General features: G+C 41.7%; 1 protein-coding gene across 2 annotated transcripts in view; it reads right to left on the bottom strand.

The window, feature by feature from the left end:
* Positions 1 to 3,590: 3,590 nt before the first annotated feature.
* The window catches only part of CRYAB (crystallin alpha B), a 107,388-nt gene continuing 101,335 nt past the window's right edge, over positions 3,591 to 9,643 (bottom strand). For both annotated transcript variants that reach the window (XM_063943247.1, XM_063943246.1), the window contains exons 2-3: positions 4,468 to 4,590; positions 3,591 to 3,930 (exon numbers count right to left, since the gene is read on the bottom strand). In XM_063943247.1, the coding sequence (XP_063799317.1) occupies positions 3,727 to 3,930; positions 4,468 to 4,590 (327 nt within the window). In that variant the 3' untranslated portion in view covers positions 3,591 to 3,726. The remainder of the gene's footprint in view (positions 3,931 to 4,467; positions 4,591 to 9,643) is intronic.

The following is a 9,643-nucleotide window of genomic DNA, read 5'->3' as shown; positions in this document are numbered from 1 at the left end:
TCATATAGTGCAGTGTGGAGGCTCCAGCGATGAATGATGCGCAGCCCCGCGCTCGTTCATCGCTGGTCCCCCGTTGGCCGTACATGCAGGCCAGTATGGACGATCTCGTCCATATTTGCCTGCAATTCAATGCAGCCGGGTGACGGGAGGAGTGAAAAAACTTCACTCCCCCCCGTCACTGCCCCCCGCCGCCGGGTCACCCATCGGCCGTATCTGCCGTCGGGCAGCTCGGCGGCGGATAGACCAGTGTGTAGGGCCTACAAGGCTTGATAAATCTAGAGCAAGATCTTTTAATAGTTGTCAAAAGTTCAAAGCTATGTTTGTGTTTGAACAGTGCACAATTGCACCTGTTACCTACAAGTTAGGCAGTTACAAAATAAAATAATATAAAAATGATATCACTCCACGCAGCCCTGTGTAATTATCTACAGAATAGAGCACTGTCCAAATTATGCAAAATTATTATTATAAATTAAAATGTAAGATATTGTTAACATCACAACGAAAACACAAATTGTTTCATTTATTCTTGCTCATTCAGTAGTTGCCTTTCCTCAAGTTCATGTTCCATTCAACAACAATAAATTGAGTATTGTATCACTGTAGCAACAGAGAATATAGGGGGTTATTCAGGTTTGTTAGCAAACCAAAAAAGTTAGCAATTGGGCAAAACCATGTTGCACTGCAGGTGGGGCAGATGTAACATGTGCAGAGAGATATAGATTTGGGTGGGAAGTGTTCAAACTGAAATTTAAATCGCAGTGTAGAAATTAAGCAGCCATTATTTACCATCCACAGAAACAATATAACCAACCCAAATCTAAATCTCTCTGCACATGTTACATCTGCCCCACCTGCAGTGCTACATAGTTTTGCCCAATTGTTAACTTTTTTGGTTTGCTAAAAACTCTGAATAAGCCACAGAACCACATAAATTAATGTTAAACTGGCATGATTGTTAAAATAACTGACTGCTCTGCTCTACATAAACCAAACAAAATATTAAAGATTTATGTATTGAAATGTATTTGGTTATAAAACCATTTTCTAATGTGTTTTTGACTCTAATCCCATTAAACATTTGCACTAACAAATACAAGCTGCTTCTTGCAACGTTTTGAAAGATAGTAAGTTTTAATATTGTTGTACAGAGGTGGCATATTAAGGAAGTATAATAAGGTAAATGTAAGACTGACATTCAGACCCATACTGTACTGAACGTGATTCATAAGTGTAGTTATTATGTTATTAATTTTATTATTGTCAAATTTTCTTCTGCATTTTGTACTGTATTTGATTTAATGAGTTCATCTGTCATAAAATATATATCCTGTTAAAATATCTTTGCTCTGACACATTGTACAATGTTCCAGGATTTGTCTTTTTTTATTAATCGTTCAGTATTTACAATGATAACTTTTAATTTAGGTAACTCAATTTGATTGGATTGGATGGCTACCATCTGTAAACTATGCATTAGTCAATATATTCAAAGATGCAGAGATACGACATTTAAGTATTTAAAAAATGAATGAGCTTTTTGGGGAATGATGCAAAATTCAAAAATATTTAAAAGACTTCCCTCACTGGTACTGTACATCCTATGTTTGGTTAAGTATTTATTGGCATTTATTTTATATCAGTTCTTTTTCTTTCTCTATCCTCAGAATGGACTGATCAGTATGATGTTCATGCTCAAAGTTTTGTACTATTACACAGGTTCCCAAACGCGGTCCTCAAGGCACCCAAATGGTCCAGGATTTAGGTCTATCCATGGCTCAGCACAGTTGGTTAAATCAAAATGACTGAGATGCTAATTAAAACCCCTTAACTGACGATTTTACCCTTTAAAAGCGTTAACAACATTGTTTTTTAAAATGTATTTTATTTATTAAAGTTGAAAAAGTATTTTTTGAAATGTTTAAACATTATATTATGCACATCTGCAGAACGGATCTCCTCTTCAAAATCGGGGGGACAGGGTGGGACAGCGCAGTTGCATGAAATCTGACCATGCCGGTTAAGTGGTTAATTAAGTCACCAGTGGCCAAGCATGGATACATTTAAAACCAGGACCGTTGGGGTGCCTTGAGGTCCGCGTTTGGGAACCACTGTACTATTATGTGTGGACTTTCCGTATAATGGTTCTGAAAGGTGTAACAAATGGAGTGGCAGCTTATTACACCATTTCGCTATAATAGTGACCTGTCTACCAACAGAAATTGGTGGATATTTCTCTAATAACATAGGTTTGTTTTACGTTAATTGTTCTGTCTGAAGCTAGCCTCTCACAGAGTCATTTCATTTAATCAATTTTGTGACTTTAATCAAATAATAAATCTGTGTATCTTGCATGGGCTTCAAGATGATTGTGGCACAATGAAAATTGATAGTAGAGATGCTCACGCTTGCATTGCAATCCTGAGCTAATCCATCCTCAAAAATTGGGCATTTGTTTATATACATTGAAAGGCTAGATCTCACGATGCTGGGGTACTTTTAATGGAAAGCAAATGTGCTTACCCAACATCACTGCGGTTACAAACGATTAATTACTATATACAGTATATATATATATATATATATATATATATATATAATGCTTCAAAATATTTACTGTAAATCTTTTATTTTATTTTTATATTTGTTTTTTTTCCTGATCCAACGTTCCCCTTTTATTCATTGTGACATCATGGCACTGAAGAATTTTTTTTTTGTCTCCTTTATTTTTATTTCCTACCTGCTATGTGGCCCTGTTAGAACACAGATGTATTTATTGCTTTGGAAATCCAGAGTTATGAACCGGAAAATAAAACCACAGAGAGCAAAAATGATGAATATTTGATTATTTGGGGGAAGAAAAAAAACGTTTGTTTGCAAAATAATGAATATTACAACTCTTTTGAGGTAGATTTTAGTAGCTATTATATACGTTGTGTGAACTAGCCTATGGGTCTGATTCAGGTCCTGCTGCTGATGTGACATGCCCCAAAGTACCCATGATCGTTACTTTGCGCATGCACCAGACCTGTGCTAAACATGTGCAGTACAGGTCTGTGATGTAGGAAGCACTACGGCATCAGACTGTCAGTGATTGACAGTCTGATGCCATTTTGGTGCGGGGAGGAGGCATCGACAGCCTCTGGAGGTGTGTCACCACCATTGTTGGGGGTTCCGGGGCTAGTATCTCTGTCTGAGGACAGAAATTCCCTGGCCTCTTTGTAGTAGTCGTAGCGGCCAGCTTGCGCAACACCATGGTCTCGCAGCCAGCCGATGGTGCCGGAGATGATCTGATGTTGCGTCTTTGGATGCAGCTCGGATCACTAATGCAAGCAGGACAGCTTAGTAATATCGCTTCCATGTAAGCAGCAGAGATAGCCTCTCCGTCCCCACCTGAATCAAGCCCTGAGACAAGAAGAGAAATATTTCTAGTACCAAATCGTAACTCAACAGAACAACTGAATGGAACAAGTATAGATGTGGTGTCAGGAGAGGCGGAGCCGGTATGTTATCTGCAGGAGGCGCAACATCCCGCTCTCTCTCTCTCTTGTGTTACGTAATGCAGGGGAAGTATCACTAAAACGCTTGCAGATGCTTCTCTTTACTTTTATTGGTATTAGTAATTTGGTCACAGGACAGCACAAATAAATACATGTAGCAGTGAAGTACGCGCGCACACTGTCTGGCAGGGTGGAAAAGTATCTTCTCTGGCTAAACAGAGAGAATCTACTTCCTAGGGGCAGCACCAATGGCCACCTTCTCTTCACGGGTGATGGGAATGGAGCGTTCAGGAACATCAGCCAGTTTCCTTGGTGCGGTCACCGCCAGGACTCCATCTGGGGACAAGGATGAGGTGACGCAGAGGGGATCAACATCCATTGGGAGCTTATATCTTCTCTGGAAGTCTCTGGATACATAGCCATGCTCATCCTGGGAATAAATAAAATAATAATGTATAGTTTTGTAGCAACAGTTTATATATTATTATTATTATTTTAGAAATATCTAATAGCGCCTTGATATCTTTCATTAATATTTGCAGTACTTTTAGGACCTGATGTACGCAGCGGCTGTGCAATAATATGCTGTTGCAGGAGGCAATAGGCCCCTCCCACCGGCTTCTCTGGTCCCCTGCTGTGTCCGAAGACCCAGGCTCGGATCATCTGCGTGAACATCGGTCATCTGAGTAACCCTCAGGTTACTCAGCATGGCCGGGATATTCATGCTGCCCCTGATCTGCACACAGATGCACTTTTATGTTAGAAGTAACGGGTTGGTTGAGATAAATCGACAACATTCACATTTTTAATGGACTTAAGAAATAAAACTGATATTACAAAAACATTTGGTTAATAGTATTCACTGTATAGTGGTATGACACCTGCTTTTTTATACAAAATAATACATATACCAGATTTAGAGTAACCATTATGAGCTGTGTACATTTTGGAGTTTAGTCATTATTACCTGACGCTCTTCATGTTTTCCATGGATCTCAATGAAGTCTCCCAACACTTTCACTTTCAGTTCTTCAGGAGAGAAATGTTTGACATCAAGGTTAACGGAGAACTTGTCCTTTTCTAGTCTCATCTGTGGGAACGAAGACAATAAAAGAAAGGTTGAAGTCTATTTCAAAGGCATAGAATTAGAGACCCTGGTTCATATCACCATATAAGAAAGTATAGTGTATGTGCACACTCCACGTGGCCCCCCTGGGATGGTGGGGCTGAGTTGCCTTGGGGTGGCACACTATTGCATCTAATTTAGCACTTTTTAACACTCTGAATAAAATAAAATAACAAAATAAAAAAATCATATTAATACTACAATTCTTTTTTTTATTTTCTTCTTTAACGCCTTTATTATTTATTATTATTACTACCAGTTATTTATATAGGGCACACATATTCCGCAGCGCTTTACAGAGAATATTTGCCCATTCACATCAGTTCCTGCCCCAGTGGAGCTTACAATCTATATTCCCTACCACATGTACACACAGACACATTCACACAAAGGTGAATTTTGTTGGGAGCCAATTAACCTACCAGTATATTTTTGGATTGTGGGAGGAAGCCGGAGTACCCGTAGGAAACCCACGCAAGTACGGGGAGAATATACAAACTCCACACAGTTAGGCCCATGGTGGGAATCGAACTCATAACCTCAGTGCTGTGAGGCAGTAATGCTAACCATTACGCCTTTCAGTTGTATAACACTTTTTAATACATAGCTTTTTGCTTCCTTCTTATTAACACTCACGAACACCTTACTCTTTCACTTGTGTGCTGCCCTGGGGTTACTGGCTTTTGCTGTCTTGTTAAGGTCCTGGATTAAAACTTAGTGTTAGGGACCCACCAGAGACAAGGTCACTTGGTTGGTGGGCTAGTACAGATGGGTCCTCCGTTATCTTGGCTCTTTCTGCGCCTAGACGGAGGTTTAGTCACGCCTAGGCAATAGCTTAGGTTGCTGAGTTTAATCACGGCTGGCGCGTTGAGTCGCGACTAGATACTCAGCATGCAATACACATCTCCACCACTGGGTGGCTAATGCTCCACTAATCCAGTACTTTAGATCGAATAGTGGCGGATTGATCTACAAGCTCTGGCAAATGGTCAGTGACGACTATAATGTTAATATACAGTCCTGTACTGCATAGTGTACACACAGATGTGACCAATGGTCAGACGGAGAGAGTTAAAAAAATAAATAAATAGTTTATACAGATACAAACGAACATGTTAAAACACTTGTGTATGAAGACGCAACTAAAGATTGTGTATGCAGACGCAACTAATGTGTGAAAGGAATAATGTAGCTCATTGACTTTAAAGTATGTACAGTGCACTAAATACCGTGCTTTTGAAATATGAGCATCCAAGTCCCTTAAGGCATAAAACAACACCAATGGGAAGGAATCGCTCTTTGTAGTACTTTTACACATAAACTTGTGAATCTTCCATGCAGTGTCGTGGGCTAGCGATGAAGGCTCCCGCCTGCCACGCTGAAAGTCCCGGGTTCGATTCCCAAAGTGCTAATCTTTTTTTTTTTCTTTTTTTTTTTGTTGCCGTGACATTTACTATATTATTATTATTTTTTCTGTGTAATCCTAACTAACTGTTCGAGCAACACAGTACTGTAGATCGTCGGCAATAGAGAATCTGTGTTTTGAGACTCTGTTACAAGCTGTTCGTGCTAATTAGTACACTAATAGAACATACTGTACAGAGATACTAAGGACGGTGATTTGGCATCCAGGAACTTAGGGAGGAGCGTTTATCTCTCTCCATTGTAATCTTTCTAAGTATAACGGAGAGAGATAAAAGCTCCCCCTAAGTACCTGGATGCCAAATCACCGTCCTTAGTATCTCTGTACAGTATGTTCTATTAGTGTACTAATTAGCACGAACAGCTTGTAACATACAGCGGCAAGATTAATCTTTCTATGTATAATGGAGAGCGATAAAAGCTCCCCCTAAGTTCCTGGATGCCAAATTACCGTCCTTAGTATGTCTGTACAGTATGTTCTATTAGTGTACTAATTAGCACGAACAGCTTGTAACGTACAGCGGCAAGTTTAATTTTTCTATGTATAATGGAGAGAGATAAAAGCTCCTCCCTAAGTTCCTGGATGCAAAATCACTGTCCTTAGTATCTCTGTACAGTATGTTCTATTAGGGTACTAATTAGCTGTTTGGGACTCGGATGCTCATTTAGTTCACTGTACATACTGTAAAGTCAATGAGCTACATTTTTCCTTTCACACATTAGTTGCGTCTGCATACACAAGTGTTTTAACACGTTCATTTGCATCTGTATAAACTATACACACAGTGATTTGGCATCCAGGAACTTAGGGAGGAGCTTTTATCTCTCCCCATTATACTTAATACTATGGGATTTGGACGCTCACATATCCCTAACATCAATAGACCATGCTGTATCTGTAACACGTTTGTTTGCATCTGTACTGTATATACTGTTATATACTGTATGACATACTGTAGCATAATGTAGCGTGATGAGACACACCAGTAAAGTAGTTCTTATGCTGTAGTTCAGTATTGTATTTTAATGGAGACCACACGCATGCGCATTGGTGATTTTAAAAAGTGACATCTGGTGGATGATCTTAGGTATTACACTCAAAGTTAACGCCAAACGCTCTGTGCGCCTTACTTCGACTAGGTGTGCCTCCTTGCGCCCAGGCACACTGCGTATGCTTGATCGCGACTAACGCCTCAGTCAGCCAAGATAACGGAGGACCCATCTGTATTTTTTGGCCATAAAGTATACCAAGAGCCTCGTGGAGTGTGCACCAGCACTACACTTTCTATCTTTTTGGAACTACAAGTCCCAGCATGGTAGCACCTTCTGCTATATCATACCTCCCAACTGTCACGATTTTCACAGGACAGTCCAATTTTTTGGGACTGCCCCACCCGCAGGTGCAGTGGGGAGGCTCCTGGCACACAGAGTGCTGGGCATGCCCCCATTGTGATGAAAACAGGGGCGTGGCTCGCAATCGCGGCCATTCTCGCAAAGCCACACTCCCTTTTTCTGAGGCCATGCCCCCTTTCGCGGCCATGCTCCTTCGGCAAGCAGAGGTGTCCCTATTTGGATGTGGACGATGTTGGGAGGTATGTATGTATAAGTAACTAGGGTGTACAGTCCAAGATCCCCCTCCCCCATACATTCATATCCCCATGTGTAAGATCCTTGTGGCCTCAAACAAGCCACTTAACCTTTGACTTGAGAATTAGATTGTTGATATAAGAATTAGATTACAACAGTGGTTCCCAAACTTTTTGAGTCATGACGCCCTAGAGCAGGGGTTCTCAAACTCGGTCCTCAGGACCCCACACAGTGCATGTTTGGCAGGTAACCCAGTAGGTGCACAGGTGTATTAATTACTCACTGACACTTTTTAAAAGGTCCACAGGTGGAGCCAGGGGCGGATTGGGAACAAAAAGCGGCCCTGGAAAAATGTGTACTAGTGGCCCCACATGGGCAGCACCAGAGGTGTAAGGTCTAGCCATGGGCCATGGCAGCAGCACCCTCCCCCCCAAGACTTTCCAGATAGTGGTCATGTCCAGCATCAAGGGGGAAGTTAAAAAGACATAAAATTAAATATTATGAGCACATTATATGATACACCTTCAGAATTTAGGAAACTATATCATTCTTTAGAAAGATATATTTTCTTGCTTATAAGACCAACCATATCCCAATCACTATTCACTTAATCTTATATGTCAGCCAAGCAGGCAGAGAATACACTAGATCATCTGCAATCACAGGCTAAGTGACAAAGTAATTTTCATATATGCAAATTATTTTGTATCTTATTCATTATGTCTATAAAAAGGACCACATGTTCTCAAATAAAACAGGCCCCACTGGTGCGTCGGCCCGCCGGGAATCTTCCCTGTGAACTAGAGATGAGCGCCGGAAATTTTTCGGGTTTTGTGTTTTGGTTTTGGATTCGGTTCCGCGGCCGTGTTTTGGGTTCGACCGCGTTTTGGCAAAACCTCACCGAATTTTTTTTGTCGGATTCGGGTGTGTTTTGGATTCGGGTGTTTTTTTCAAAAAACCCTAAAAAACAGCTTAAATCATAGAATTTGGGGGTAATTTTGATCCCAAAGTATTATTAACCTCAAAAAACATAATTTACACTCATTTTCAGCCTATTCTGAACACATCACACCTCACAATATTATTTTTAGTCCTAAAATTTGCACCGAGGTCGCTGTGTGAGTAAGATAAGCGACCCTAGTGGCCGACACAAACACCGGGCCCATCTAGGAGTGGCACTGCAGTGTCACGCAGGATGTCCCTTCCAAAAAACCCTCCCCAAACAGCACATGACGCAAAGAAAAAAAGAGGCGCAATGAGGTAGCTGTGTGAGTAAGATTAGCGACCCTAGTGGCCGACACAAACACCGGGCCCATCTAGGAGTGGCACTGCAGTGTCACGCAGGATGTCCCTTCCAAAAAACCCTCCCCAAACAGCACATGACGCAAAGAAAAAAAGAGGCGCAATGAGGTAGCTGACTGTGTGAGAAAGATAAGCGACCCTAGTGGCCGACACAAACACCGGGCCCATCTAGGAGTGGCACTGCAGTGTCACGCAGGATGTCCCTTCCAAAAAACCCTCCCCAAACAGCACATGACGCAAAGAAAAAAAGAGGCGCAATGAGGTAGCTGACTGTGTGAGAAAGATAAGCGACCCTAGTGGCCGACACAAACACCGGGCCCATCTAGGAGTGGCACTGCAGTGTCACGCAGGATGTCCCTTCCAAAAAACCCTCCCCAAACAGCACATGACGCAAAGAAAAAAAGAGGCGCAATGAGGTAGCTGTGTGAGTAAGATTAGCGACCCTAGTGGCCGACACAAACACCGGGCCCATCTAGGAGTGGCACTGCAGTGTCACGCAGGATGTCCCTTCCAAAAAACCCTCCCCAAACAGCACATGACGCAAAGAAAAAAAGAGGCGCAATGAGGTAGCTGACTGTGTGAGAAAGATAAGCGACCCTAGTGGCCGACACAAACACCGGGCCCATCTAGGAGTGGCACTGCAGTGTCACGCAGGATGTCCCTTCCAAAAAACCCTCCCCAAACAGCACATGACGCAAAGAAAAAA

Source organism: Pseudophryne corroboree, chromosome 10 (assembly GCF_028390025.1).
Source record: "Pseudophryne corroboree isolate aPseCor3 chromosome 10, aPseCor3.hap2, whole genome shotgun sequence".
NCBI classification, from domain to species: domain Eukaryota; kingdom Metazoa; phylum Chordata; class Amphibia; order Anura; family Myobatrachidae; genus Pseudophryne; species Pseudophryne corroboree.
This window is presented reverse-complemented; position numbering and strand designations above follow the sequence as displayed.